At 46.0% G+C, this 15,271-nt stretch overlaps 1 protein-coding gene across 3 annotated transcripts in view; it reads left to right on the forward strand.

Annotated features, from left to right (window-relative positions):
* The first annotated feature begins 342 nt into the window (after positions 1–342).
* Positions 343–15,271, forward strand: part of ING4 (inhibitor of growth family member 4) — a 64,469-nt gene continuing 49,540 nt past the window's right edge. For 2 of the 3 annotated variants that reach the window (XM_078651542.1, XM_078651543.1), the window contains exon 1: positions 343–475. In XM_078651542.1, coding sequence (XP_078507668.1) covers positions 439–475 — 37 coding nt within the window. In that variant the 5' untranslated portion in view covers positions 343–438. Of the gene's footprint in view, positions 476–925; positions 945–15,271 lie in introns of those variants that run through there. The other variant, XM_078651544.1, reaches the window with a different exon arrangement.

The following is a 15,271-nucleotide window of genomic DNA, read 5'->3' on the forward strand; positions in this document are numbered from 1 at the left end:
ACGAACTTCCTAGAGGGGTCTGAGAATGAAGGTATTCATTCTGAAAGTCCCAAAGAGGCCGATAATAAGAGCCGCCAATGCCTATGCTTATTTCCGCCGTTAATTAAGCATGTATTTAAACCAGCATTCGTATTTAATCGAACATGAACAGTAATCTAGATCAATACTTAAACAAACAAAACCAATAGGAAAACGGGTGTACAGGTTTGCCTTGATTAGTTCCTACACAGCGAGGACACAGCTCCAAAATGACGCTAACTGGACACACCCCTCCTGAAAGGAGTCATTATTCCTGTGCAGGAACGAAGGGAAAATCTTGCCCGAAAAAAAGATGGCGGCGGGCTCGCGCTCTGAGGTGCGGAAGTAACGTCACCTGCGGAGAAGATAGCGAACGGAAGAGGGGCGGGAGCCGGAAAGGGCTGTTTGTTTTCTATCAAGATGGCGGCTGGGATGTATCTGGAGCATTATCTGGACAGTAAGAGGATGAGACAATTTATAAGGAGTACCGATTTCAAAGAGGGGGTATGGGGGGAGATAGTGACGAGAAAGGGTGCACGAGAGAGGCGGGACGGTGTAGATTGGAAGGGGAGGCGCCAATTGAGGCAGAAGTGGGCGGGGGGAGTAAAATGCGAGCATTTGGTGGTAAATATGGTGATGTGCGTGGATGGAGCGGGCAGTGAAAGGGAGTAATACGATGAGAGCGTATGTCCAGGGAAGGGTGCCGTGCACTTTCACTATGTCATTAGAGCTTTATTCGATTTGTTCGTTTAAAAAAACTATTGTATTTCAATTAATTTCAAGCGAGCCAAGATGACAACTCCTGCAGTGCAGTAAGCCAGTGAAAGCTTATGTGTCAAATATATGACTTGGCTCCTGTGGTATCGCTAGGCACAGAAGGAGGGCAGAACAAGCGTCCACCATCAACGATGCTGTCAGGGTCACAGGTTCGAGTCCTTGCTGAAAAGCCATCGAGCATAACATTATTTGGTGTGACTGTATTCTTCTTATCTTCACGATACAGAATGGTGGCTAAGTACTGGAGGATGAGCAGATTCCCAATACCAAAAAGTGGGACATTCCGGTAACTGAGGATGCAACTTTTACACACAGTAATATATGTTAATTGAATCGCTTTCTTACAAGGACTGCTAACCAATCCTGCACTGAAACTCATGATCGCTTGGCTCTGTGTTCTGCCAACCGTCTCTGAATATGGGACATCTGCTCACCCTCTGACAGGAGAGCTTCAGGCAAGAACTGAGATAGTTTCTAAATGGTCAGAGGATAGCTTCTAAATAGTCAGAGGAGATACCTCTCAAAATAAATATAAAGCAAGTAAATATACAGTCAAATTAGGGGCACAGAAGAACACAACACAACTGATTGGTCTTATTATACCAAAACTATGTTTAATCAACAAACGACGATATAGAATTATATTCAAACTACAAGAACTAAAATAAACATTCACACTCAGACGTACATACATACACTCCTCATCATTTTTTTTTAAATATCTTAATTTGCATTTTATTTTTTCTGTTACATACATTACTGGCAACAATATATGTCAGCACTCATGACAATAACATTTGTTTTATGACATTGTGCATATAATCTAAAATATTTCTTTCGCATTGTTGTAACAGCATTCGCGTTGTTGGTGTAAGAGTGCTCACACATTTATATAGAGCCTTGGGCTCTTACAGCATGTACACCCTGTTATCTCCATTCAGGGGTCAGGAGAGATCCATTCACTGCGACCTCTCCATGCCAATGTTTGATAATGCAGTAAGGCGTCCATATACATATAAGTGTTCTGTTTATATGTGGCATACCTGTTAGTTCACAGTATGAAGCACTTCCTGGGTAAACAAAGTCAATTTACATATAAATGCCGTATGTGCTCATTAGATATCGGTCTTCATAGCAAACAACCACTTCTAATGAAAAAGAATATTAAATCAGAACAAAGAGATATCAAAGAGCTGAAGGAATATATAACTAGTGTGCCATCTGGGCATTGTGACAGCTAGGCCTTGGTGCGAACAGTGATTACGGGCCACTACTCTCGTGTGCTATGCGGCATAGATAAATGCTAGGATGGCGTGTTGCAAAAGCCACGTCTGTGTGATGTCTTGTGAGAAATGCGAGGTCTGCACCAAGCGCAGCAGTCGTGGTCAGGGTGACACTTGAATGCAGCGCATCCCCTGCCTCTATGCAGCCTGCAGGATGCTTGATCCCGCCTACCATGCAGGAGGCACCCGTAAAGCGGCAGTAGTGCGTACTAGGGTTTTGAGCATGCTATCCCAGGACTGTGCAATTGGATGTTTTCGCAGCCCTGCCGTTTCTTCCCTAAGTAGAGTGGTGCCCTCTGCCTGTGCCCAGACTTCTAGGGACCTCACCCAGTGTAACACTTCCGGTGGATTCTTGTGCTTCCAACGCTTAGTTATAAGCCGCTTTGCTGTTATTAGACCTAGGTCGCGAAACCTGGAACTTACTTTATTGGCCTTGGTTCTTTTAGAATACATACACTCCTCATCATTTTTTTTTTTTTAAATATCTTAATTTGCATTTTATTTTTTCTGTTACATACATTACTGGCAACAATATATGTCAGCACTCATGACAATAACATTTGTTTTATGACATTGTGCATATAATCTAAAATATTTCTTTCGCATAGTTGTAACAGCATTCGCGTTGTTGGTGTAAGAGTGCTCACACATTTATATAGAGCCTTGGGCTCTTACAGCATGTACACCCTGTTATCTCCATTCAGGGGTCAGGAGAGATCCATTCACTGCGCCTCTCCATGCCAATGTTTGATAATGCAGTAAGGCCTCCATATACATATAAGTGTTCTGTTTATATGTGGCATACCTGTTAGTTCACAGTATGAAGCACTTCCTGGGTAAACAAAGTCAATTTACATATAAATGCCGTATGTGCTCATTAGATATCGGTCTTCATAGCAAACAACCACTTCTAATGAAAAAGAATATTAAATCAGAACAAAGAGATATCAAAGAGCTGAAGGAATATATAACTAGTGTGCCATCTGGGCATTGTGACAGCTAGGCCTTTGTGCGAACAGTGATTACGGGCCACTACTCTCGTGTGCTATGCGGCATAGATAAATGCTAGGATGGCGTGTTGCAAAAGCCACGTCTGTGTGATGTCTTGTGAGAAATGCGAGGTCTGCACCAAGCGCAGCAGTCGTGGTCAGGGTGACACTTGAATGCAGCGCATCCCCTGCCTCTATGCAGCCTGCAGGATGCTTGATCCCGCCTACCATGCAGGAGGCACCCGTAAAGCGGCAGTAGTGCGTACTAGGGTTTTGAGCATGCTATCCCAGGACTGTGCAATTGGATGTTTTCGCAGCCCTGCCGTTTCTTCCCTAAGTAGAGTGGTGCCCTCTGCCTGTGCCCAGACTTCTAGGGACCTCACCCAGTGTAACACTTCCGGTGGATTCTTGTGCTTCCAACGCTTAGTTATAAGCCGCTTTGCTGTTATTAGACCTAGGTCGCGAAACCTGGAACTTACTTTATTGGCCTTGGTTCTTTTAGAATACATACACTCCTCATCATTCTCAAAAACAATATAATATGAAAATACAAAAGTTATATTTTGATATTTGATGATACAAAATTGGACACAATAAAAGATTAACCCCTTTGGTGCTAAGGCAATTCCTGCTTTTACTCTAATTTCCATTGAAATTACATGGTCAGCTTGGCTGCAGTGCATGACGAGCTGACCTTGTCATGAGCATGGAAGTGGGATTTTGTCAATTAATATGCATATTGTAACCATAAGACATAATTCTAGAGGGCTATGATGTTCGAACATCGTCGTTTATTGATTGAACATTTTTCTAGTTTTTGTATAATAAGAACAATCAGTTGTGTTGTGTTCTTCTGTGCTCCCAATTTGACTGTATATTTACTTGCCTTAGATTTATTTTGAAACTTTATTATCTCTTCATTTGGCAAGCCATTTCGTTGCAGGGGACCCCTCCTTTAAAAAAAAAAAAAACAGGAGATACCGCGCCACCCCAAGCAATGAACTCATGTGAAACTGGCGTTGGTGGTTGAGAAACTCCATGTTGTGCTGCCAGTTTGGCAGGAAACTGAGCCCGGTAGTAGAGGGTAAGCTGAGCAGAAGCAGGTAGGGTCTGATTAGGTCTTTGCAAGCTCCATATTATCTGCATGGTTATCAAAAGGCTTTTAACTGTACATTTGAGGGGTGGGTCAATAGATATTATTGTAATTGTATCTATATAGTGCTTACTACTCCTGATGAGGCGCTTTTAGGCGAGTAGCACGCAACCCGAGAATCCAGAAAGGATTAGTAGTGGATTAGGAAGATCGTAGTAGTAAAATGAGGTTTAGGATGGTGAAAGAAGGGATACATGAGGGAAGAATCTAGAAAATGAACCCCCCCCCTCTTATCCAAAGGGGTTTAACCATGATTGTTGTTATGCCAATTGTAAATTAAACAGGGCACTTACAGCTAGTCCCAGGGAACCTGTGGTAGTTGCATTATGTCACAAGGAGAACAAAGAAGCTATCGCTAGAACGAAGCAGGAATTACTGCAAAATCGGTGGGACTCACTTGCTTTCTTCGGAGCCACAAAGAACAGTAAATCATTCTGGAGGGAGGTGTTAGCAGCGAGGAGAGTGATCCATATTGCAACTCCTCCAATGCCACATTGCCAGTACCACTTGGGAGGCATGCTTTTCAAAATTTACGCTGCTATTCATGATCCGATCACTCCTGATCTGAAGTGTACCCCTGGGGAGTTTTTGGTCTCCTTAAAGGAGGTGGAAAAAGCCATCAGGCAAAGTTTAGATGGAAAAGCACCCAGACCAGATGGCTTCCCAATTGATCTTTTTAAACCTACCCCAGAGTTTTGGGCACCTCTGCTGATGAATGTTTTTAATGGTGTGACCCACTCTCCATTCCCTAGTACATGGTCAACCTCCATTATTGTGTTGATTTTTAGGGCTCGCCTGCTGTGCGCATGCGCATAGCTGGCGAAGCTCTATAGGGGCTTAAACAGCGTTTACCCAAGCACGATTCCACTGGCGATTTCTTGAAGTGCATGTGCTTTTTAGGTCATTGCGCAAGCGCAAGCCCTAAAAAGCGCGTGCACAATGCCACCAGCCGCCTGCCTGCCTGCCTCGCATTACCACATCAAAGGCAGCTTCTCAGCGTGCGCTCATCCCCTAATAATTCACGTCCGGCCGGCCGTACTTTCAGTTTCACGGCCGCAGGCCGTGTCTCCTTTTAAAACTTGTTTAACTTGTTAGAAAAAAGTGGTCCAGCATAGTATAACTCGCAAAGGGAACTGCAGCATCAGGATTGCCTGAAAGTACCATCTTTTCCAGAATACTAACCACTGGACTTTCATCTCGACCGGATCCCTTAACAGACAAAATGATTGAAACGGAAAATCTTACATAACTTGTTTTCAAGTTACATTCCATGTTTACTTCCTTGGAAATTAATGTGTCCCAGCGATTAGGAGCAGCTGGGCGCTCTATAACACGATGTGACCCCCATTTCCTCCTCACACAACTCCCACTATTAGAACTATTGCTGCAGGAAGCACATATCTCCCGTCAGGAAAACAAACCAAACAGCATGCACGACCAGAGTCCTTATAAAATGCGAATCTCTTGGCGGCCCCTGGAGAGTTGAGCTTTGCCAGACCACTTCATGCCGAGCCGCTTTCTTATCTGCAGCAAGACTCAACACATTGCTGAGATTTCGGCCTCAGGGCGCGTGCAGCTCTTTGCAAGCTCCTCCCCCTCTGCACCCCGCCCTCAGCCCTCCAGATGCTGCAGAGCAAACGCACCGTTAATAGTTAGGCATCCCTCTCTTCTTTTTGCAGAAATGTGTATATATATACACACACGCACACACACGCAAATACACACACACACACGCACACACACACACACACACACACATACACAGAATAGTTCACGCAAATGCACTCTTTTTTTCCTTTGATTTTTTTCACACAACTCTCTGATGCTGACCAGAAATAAATATATGAATACCTCTGCTGTGTGTTAGGAAAACTGTTGCTGAAATGTACTTTGATTTTAACCTTTACGCATCTAGAAAATAATACACAGCTGCAGCAGTGCGAATAAGCAATTGACGAGCACAACGAGAACAGGGGCCATGTCGCATAATGTGAGCGCTGTGGTTGAATCACGATACATTTTTGTCTGGCGCCGTTCCATGTCTTTGTAGTAAACATACATGCCAAAACACCCGATTGCGGCGGGAGAACCCCGATTTCTGAAACCCAAACAAGAATATGACTCCAGATGTCCCAGTAATCAACGACTCTGCATTAGCGTAACTTTTGTAAGCTCATGATGCTATTTTAATGGCGCATACACTGAAAGTCTTACGTCAGTTAGTCCATGGTTTTGTTGACTATTTGGCTGCCTTGGATCTGCAAACGGACTTCCAAAAATCTTTTTTTATGGCCTGTGGCCCCAAGAAATGCAGTCTGTCCTCCCTCTCTGTAGGTAATAATATTTTGGCACATACAAACACTTTTTCTCATTTGCGTCTTACATTTGCTGCTACCGATTAGTGGGCCCTACATATGGCACACCACAGGCTAAAACTATCCTACCACAACCCAGGGGGGGAGGTGCCTTCTTCCCAGTATTGCTAATTTATAAAACACTATGCTTGACCTTTTTTAATAAAATGTTGTATTAATAACTTGAGGGATGCCCTGAACATGTTTTCTCAATTGACGGATGAGAGTATTCGCTTAGGTGCTTTTTTAGGTCTCGCCTAGCGACGCAGCGCGAAAGCGCTGCCGCTAACGAGATCTATTGTTATGGACTTGCTTTGGAAGGGAGACAGGACATGTGCACGCGCAGGAAGGACTGCAATTATGAACGCGCACCACAGCATTAGATTAACTTGCAGGACAGGGGATGTGCAGGTGTATAGCTGGTGCCGCGTTCACGCGATGTCGCTAGCGAGATACGCGTGCACATCTCCTGTCCAGGCGCGGCGCACTTACCACGTACAGCACGTACAGCATGCCTCACCCCACTCACCGGCTCTTGTGGGGACTGTACGCTGCTCCTGGCTTGTCTCGCCTCTTCACCCGGTCACTGCAGCAACACCCCATGTTCCGTCTTGCTCACAGGAGCTCCGCCTGAAATACTGCCCCATCTGCACCATGCGGCATTCACGAAGGCGGGGTGGGCTCCCGCCGGACTTCCTATACTGCGGCAATCATGAAGGCGGGGTGGGCTCCCGCCGGACTTCCTCTACTGCTTGCCAGTGCGGGGTGGGCTCCCACCTCGCTTATCCACGCAGGCTGTAACACGCGGGGCTCCCTTAGCTCACGGGAGCCCCGGCCACTTCCATCCGCGCGCTCCATGCCCTGCCCATGTGCCGGACAAGGTTGCCTGACTTCCGGGTCGCGCTGAGAGCGGCCCGGAGAAGGCTTCCAGAACAGCTCTGGCTGCGGCGGCGAAACGCGGGGTGGGATCCCGCCTCATCCGTTTACTTTGGTGGTTACACAGCAAGTCTTTTTTAGTCTGTAGGCATTATTTTATTTAAATAGTTGGGCCAGACAGTGCTTTGTCCATAATAAATAAAATAGTCAATTCATCACCTTAAATGCAAGCTAATGTATTGCTTAAAACCTTCTATGTTTTTCTTTCACACACTTAGACATGAATGTGTTGTGTAGATAGAAATAGTTTTACCATGTGCTTCCGTTTGTATGTTCTACTTTCAACAAAGTTTGAATTGCCATGTTAAATGGGCGGGGCTTATTTGCAATCAATTTTATTTGGATAGGGCAGTGACTTCATTTAGTGTAACGTCATTGCTCACTGTGCACCTTGCATACTGACGTGTGCCATCATATATAATGTTTTTAAAGGCTTGTGACTGCTAATGTGTGACTGTATTGGACTGGTGTCCTCGTCCGGAGGCACCTTTAGAGCTCAAGCAAACCCTTTTAGGAGCTGAGTGTTCAGAAAGGAGCAAAGGATGGTTTCATGGCAAGGTGAAGATGTCTGTGATAGTGCATTTAGCTGACAGACTCTCTCAGTCGAGAGGCGGGGGACTTGATATTCCCGTGGCTTGAGTGAGGTTTGATTTGTAGAGTGGGTTTTCCAATATTCGAAGTTGTTAAGGGGTTCAGGGTAGGAGGGGTGTTGGCGGCCCTCTGTCGCAACTTGGGTAAATTAAAATTATCATAAGATAACCCCGAGTGATCCGTTGTAGGGGTGGAGCTCGTGCTAACCCCTGGTGTCTGCTGCCGAGTTGTCTATCTGCCAAAAGATCTCAGTAGGGGTAACGGATCTCACACCCGTCCAGGCATCTTAGCTCGATATGGGTTGAAGGCATTGTAGTGTGTGGTGTTGGATTCATGAGATTCTTGTCCTGGTGGACTAAGTGGGAACGGTGTGATGGTGTGTGCCCGTGTGATGGTGTGTGATGGTGTGAGCGCCTATGTGTGTGAGCACCTGTGTGTGTGTGAGCCTGTGTGTGTGTGAGCGAGCACGTGTGAGTGAGTGAGCACGTGTGTGTGTATGAGCGCATGTGTGTGTATGTCGCAGGTGTCTGTGTGCGCACACGTTGGCGCCTGTGTGTGTGCGCGTGTGTGTGTGTGCACCTGTGTGTGTGGGGAAATCAGGTGCTGGGGGAAAGTAACTGGTTGATACAGTCCACCGAGAAGCTGTTCTGTTCAGGTGGGCTGTTTTCTGAGAGGATCTTGTCTAACAAGCATTTGCAATGCAATAGGTCTCGCATTTACGCAAATTTGAGCTATTGGCATTGTAAATGACAATGCCTTTTATGTAGGTTTTGGGTTTTAAAATATAAATAAAAGGCATTGTCATATAAAATACTGTTAGCTTAAACTCTCGCAAATGCGAGACCTATTGCATTGCAAATGCCTGTTTAAAACAGCTGTAAGAGCCCGTGGTACCATGAATACTACATAGGCTTGCTGCAAGGATTAAACTTAAACTTTGCACTTCATGCAATTTTGCCAGGGGACTATGATTTTAGTTCTCTGTATGTTTTTAATCATTTACTGTGTTTTAAAACTATTTTTATGTATTTCATTCCACTGTATTGTTCTTTCATGGAAACAATTTGTATTCAAATACATTTTTTGAATTTTGAATCTGTTGAGGGTTATTTGAGAGATCACTGTAATAAAATGAGGTTTGGGGTGATTTAGGATTCTGAGAAGTGATGTTCGCTGCGGCACAAGATGTGACCTAAAGAGGCTATAACAAAAAATCTCAAGGACCAAAAAGTGTTTTTAAACTTGTAGAAAATGCTTTCTCCTTTGTGAAATAGGAGCGCCCTCATGCTGCCAACCAGACTTGTGGTGCAGCACTGCTCCGTGACCACCTAAAGTACACAATCTGGAGCATCGATAGGAAAGTCTCCTCAACTGAAGACAGTGTGAGGACTTAAGGGTTTGAGTTGGCAAGAAAATTTCAAAATTGTGATGCCTTGTCCAGCGAACCTTAAAATTCGACAGTCAGATGCACAGCTAGCAGATCGTAATTGGACACTGGGACAACTGTAAGTAGTGCACCATCACATCCCTGGATGACTAGAAAGAGAGGTGAATTCTCTGGACAACATAGCCAGGGCTTTTCGTTTAAGGCTCATGCGGTAATCCCGCTAAGATATGGTGGATGTGATTCTACCTAGCTTCTCTAGACAGAGATACTGAGAAGTTAAGATGACTCTCCTTTTGATGCACGAAAAGCAGTGGTCTCCCCCCCCCCCCCCCCCCCCCCCCCACCGTTGAGAAAACAAATCATCAGGCCCCCCTCCAAATATTATATTGAATTGTCAATGTTTAAATATCTGTAGACTTATTTAAACAGTGGAGTTTTCATACCATTTAAAAAAGGCAACCAAATACATGACTGACCTGAACAAAGATGTTGCTTAAACAGCAAAACACACGTTTCCAGGATGACACACGAATTAAGGAATCCACTGCGCTCGGCCTTCCCTGACTGATAAGGATTTTTTCATATACGTCACAGCAGGACGAGTCAACTCTTGTGGGGCACAGTTGGTCAAGAGGAAGCAGAAGTATCTCTTCGCTCCTCTAACGATGCCGATAGCCGTGACCACGCAGGTGCCGTTACCAGCATATTCCCTCACCACGTACGTTGTAAAAAATTGCGTGGTGAAGGCTATGCGTGGTAACAGTGTATGTGTGGTAATGCCTGCGTGGTAAAGGCCCTGCGTGGAAACAGCCGCGTTGTAATGGCTGTTTCCCCCTCTGATATCAATTGGGTGGGGAATCAGCTTTTGATAGCCTCAATCAATTGACTCTGTTCCTTTACTGAATTCGCCGCCATCTCCTTGGAGGACTCTGAGAAAGCCCTTAAATCCTGTAAATCTGGTTCTCTCAATGATGCTTGCCCCTCTCATATTATTTAAAAAAAATAAAAAATCTTCATTTGCATTTTTAATAATATAAGTAACAGTGTACATATAGGAGGTAGGGTTATGCGAACATCTTTAAACACTACAAACATTGCCATGTCCTTATTCATGCATAATGATATTTTACCAACTCAGGTTCAGTGTCCCGGTTAAGTTGAACACAGTATTAAAATGTTAATACACAGTAGCTTTCTTATACTCTACATGGGCCACGGTTGTAGGTTCATTGGAGTAACAGTATATTGCCCTTACCCTACACCGATGCTGTTTTTCCATTTGCCTATCTGTCTTTCCCTTTTTCTTTCGTGCCTCATTGTCCATTTCGTGGATACAGCTTGGTGCAAATATAACACAATAGATAACCAAACAATCAAAAGAAAACCATCATCATTCCGTCACACCCGGGTCATTTTATGCAAGTAATGAGTTACCAACTATATTTTAGTTTTGAACTTGTCTACCACGTGATGTTTGGGACGATGATCTGCCGGATCCCTCCCTCCCTCTTACACACTACTCCTGTCAGTGCCAACCTTGCCCTCCTAAGTTGTGGTGCGTTTGGACGTCTGTGTCTGTGTCTGAGTCCGGCCTTTCTGCAGCCTGTGAGGGACTGTTCTCGGTCTATCTGTATGTTTCAGCTCCACAAGCATTACATCCCACTGTTGCGCAATGCAATATTTACGTAAACCGGCTATCTCCTCTCTGTGCAAGGATGTACTTTCGGCTTGTGCCCATACCACCAGTGAATTTTTCCAGCTGGTAAAGACGGGGGGGGGGGGGTGTTACTATTCTTCCATCTCTTGGTGAGTAGTCTGTTGGCAACTATGAGACCTAGGTCAGTGAACCTAGAGGTAACCTTATGCTTCTTTGATCTGAGGTAGAAGCCCAATATGCATGCTTCTCATGTTTGCAGCGGGGGGCCTTCCGGTGCATGTCGCAAGTGTTGTTATTATTTCCTGCCAGTATGTTTGTAGGGAGGTACACAACCACAACACATGAAGGAGATCTGCATTTGTCTGTAGGCAACAATGGCATGCTGAGGTGGTCATATGGAGATATTTGTTCAGTTTATCTGGGGATAGATATGCCCTGTGTGTGATGTATGTTTGTATAAGTCTGAATTTGGAATTTCTCTGTATTTGCGTGGGTTAACCAAAATTGTGTCTCATTCACGATCTGTCCACAGAATTCCCCTGTCCGCCTCACACTTTGTGCGCAGGGTCATCATAGGTTGTGTCGAATAGGATAATAGCGTCTCCGCCAGCCAGTGTACTATGTGTGAGCCGTTGCACATTACATGCAGGTATTGTATCAGGAGGTGCATCTCCAGTTCTGTATTCATGTCTCCCCAAGCCTATGAAAGTGATCTTGTGATAGAGTTGTATAGCAGGAATTGGCCTGCTGGCAGATCGTATTCCTCTGACAGTTTATCAAAGGGTCGGCATACAGGTCACTCAGCGTATGCAACTCCGCTGCATGCCAGTGTGTGAGCACCCTATTTGAGGTGCCTGTCCTGCTTCTGGGCGTTCCCAGGAGCAGCAGCGGTGGAGCATAAGGGACTATATTTCTGTTAAGGTATAAACTTCTCTTGTAACAACAGTGTGCAAGAGCAAGGCAGGCCTGTGGCACACAGGGGGAGCGGGCAACAGGATGAAACAAGTGGTATATCTGAGATTGGGACCATGGCGTTTGTGAAGTGGCCGTGTTGTTTAGATTAAGTCCAGCGAGCCTCTTCGTCACCCACTGCAATTGCGCTGCTAGTAGTACAGTTCCATATTAGTACTGCTAGCCCCCCCTGCAGGAAGGTGCGTGCAGTTTCCATAATGCGGCCCGAGTTCCATATGAGGCCTCAGGTCAATTTTTTTTAGTTCCCGAAATATTTTAGCAGGAACATAAACAGGGAGGTTGGAGAAGTAATACAGTAGCTTTGGCAACATCACCATCTTGGTCAGGGAAATTCTGCTCATCACATTAAGTGGGAGTGTCTTCCAGAACTTGACCTGCGACCTGATGGCAGTTTTGGCCTTGATCAGGTTTCCTTCCAGGATATCAAGTCCCAATATACGAAGATGCCCAGGTATCTAAATGTGGATGGCTGCCAGTGGAGGGGGGAAGTTGTTTATGCTCAAATTCAGATTGGGAGTCTCTTCCCTTAAGGGGTACAGGCACGACTTTGCCCAGTTTACCCTAAGGCCCGATATCGTCTCCAATTTCCGTAGCGTTTCCGCTATGGTGGCAACTATGTTATGTAGGTCTCTAAGGTATAGTAGTAGATCATCTGCATAGAGAGAGACAGTGTGCAAACCGTCTCCCAGCCAGATACCCCAGTCTTCGCCTCCGTTCCGAAACTACGCCGGCAGCGGCTCCATTACGAGCAAAAAAAGGAGCGGGCACAAGGGGCAGCCATGCCTAGTACCTCTGTTGACCTTTATGTTCTCTGATATCAGACGACCCGTTTGTACCCGGACCGAGGGTTGCATGTAAAGTAATCTAATCATGTGAAGGAATGTGTCTCCCAACCCGTACCCACTTAGAGCCTCAAAGAGGTAGGTCCATTCCAGCGAGTCAACGGTCTTCTCCAGATCTAAGACCAGGCAGCCTGAATGGGGCGTCAGTAGCATAACATTGCACCCTGAAAAATCTGCAAATGTTCAGCGCTGTGCTCCGGATGGGGACAAACCTGTTTTGGTCTGCGTGTACCAGGATCCGTACCAATGGGGCCAGTCTTGCAGCGATTATTGACGCTAGGACCTTATAGTCCGTATTGAGTAGCGCCAGTGGTCTATACGACCCTAGCAATTCCGGATCCCTGCAGGCTTGGGGAGAGAGATTAGCAGCGCCTCATTCTGCGTGGCTGAGAGCAGGGTATCTGCCAATGCGGCGTCATACACCCTTTTGAGTTGCAGTGCCAGTGATTCTGTGTAAACCTTCTAAAATTCCGCCTGCAGACCATCAGAGGGTTTTGCCGGTTGCCATGGTGTGTATGCCTGCTTGGATTTCGTCCAGGAGTATGGGTCACCCAGTTCAAGCCTCTGTTCGGGTGTGATCTGTGGTGGCGTAATGTCTGCCAGGTACCTGCGAATATTGTCAGTTGTAACTGAGACTGAAGATTTATATAGCATGGTGTAGTGAGCTGTAAATTCGCGGTGGATGTCCTGCTGCAAGTATAGTGCCTTGCGTTGAACGGAGTGATGTGACAGGCAAAGTGATGTCGTCCTGTCGGATGAGCCACACCTGGAGCCTGCCAGCTTTCTCGCCCGAGTTGTGTACGCACGGAGTGTGCAGCGTAATTAAGGCAGTGGAGCCTCTCAAGTAACTGGGCATGTTCTGTCCTGCTGTCATCTAGCCTCCTACCCGAACCCCTGACTGCTTGTCTCTCATGGGACGCCAATCTGTTTTCTAGGTTGGTTAGGTCCACCTCCCAACGTTTTGCGCTTGCCAGCTTGTGTACCTATGCAGTGCCCCCGGATAACTGTTTTAAAAGCGTCCCATTCAATTAATGGAGACGAGGTGGAGTCAGCGTTTTCCTCAAAATACTGTGTCACTGCCGCCCCTAGCGAATCCCGAAAGGCCGCATCTACTAGTATGTCAGGCTGCAGACGCCAATCTGGAATCTGCGGCGTGCTGGCACACCATTCTAGTTGCAATGCGTGTGGGTTATGGTCTGAGTGGGTTCTCCCAAGGTATTGGGGGTCTGTGATGACTGGCAGGAGTTCATCTGACACTAGCACGCGGTCGAGCCGGACATGTAGGCCATGCGCCCGAGAAAAATTAGTAAACCCTGTCAAATGGATTCCTGTGCCTCCATGCGTCTACTAAATGCCATTGCGTGGACCAGCAGTTTAGCGTCCTCATGGCTGTGGCCTTGGGCGCCCCGAATAGGAGCGATCCAAGGCCTCATCCAAAACCCAGCTATAATCGTCTCCTAGAATCATCGGGACATCGTGCCAATTTGATAATTTACTCGACAGAGCGTCTAGGAATGAGGCTTGCTCCGTGTTGGGTGCATATATTGATGCAATGATAACTGGTTGACCATCCAATATACCCCGTACAATGACATATCGACCCTCCGTGTCAGTGAGTGACTCTTCTATGCGAAAAGGGGTCCCTGGCCGGACCCAGAATAATGTGCCTCTGCCGTACGCTGAGTAGCCCGTGGCATGTATTTGCCCACTCCATCTCCTCTGTAGGTTCTTTACCTCAGGTCTTACCAAATGTGTCTCTTGGAGGAGCCCTATCTAGATTTGATGCCTCTTGAGATATGAGTAAATCAGGTATCTACGGGAGGGGTATGTATGCCTCAATGTGCATATCTTAATTGTTGCCATGATACCATTATAGGGGTAGATGTGTGGCCCGGGTGAGACCCATAGGCATTGGTGGTGCGTTGGGCGTGAGCCATGTGCGGGAACTTCAGCTGTCTATCTCTGGATCCTGATAACAGGCCGTGCTGACCCAGCGCGTGCCGGTTGGCAACACTGATCCAAACAAAAACATATAATGCCAGAAGAGTGATAGTGCAAGAAGCAATCGTCCAAACAATATAACTAAACGAAATTATGTCAGTGACAAGGAGGGAGTTTACACAGGCTGATCACGTCTACAATGAGATTAATGCAAAACATAGTAACACCCCTATACTTTATAAGGGAAGTATTTACTGGGGCCTCACGGTTCTGTGCATGTGCCATTCCAGTAGGAGAGGTCATGCGTCTATCTATGCGGGAGAGCGTTTTGTGGGGCATCATCTCTCCTGCACACATTACCAGTGACATGA

The sequence above is a fragment of the Lissotriton helveticus genome, chromosome 7 (assembly GCF_964261635.1).
Source record: "Lissotriton helveticus chromosome 7, aLisHel1.1, whole genome shotgun sequence".
In the NCBI taxonomy this organism is placed as follows: Eukaryota; Metazoa; Chordata; class Amphibia; order Caudata; family Salamandridae; genus Lissotriton; species Lissotriton helveticus.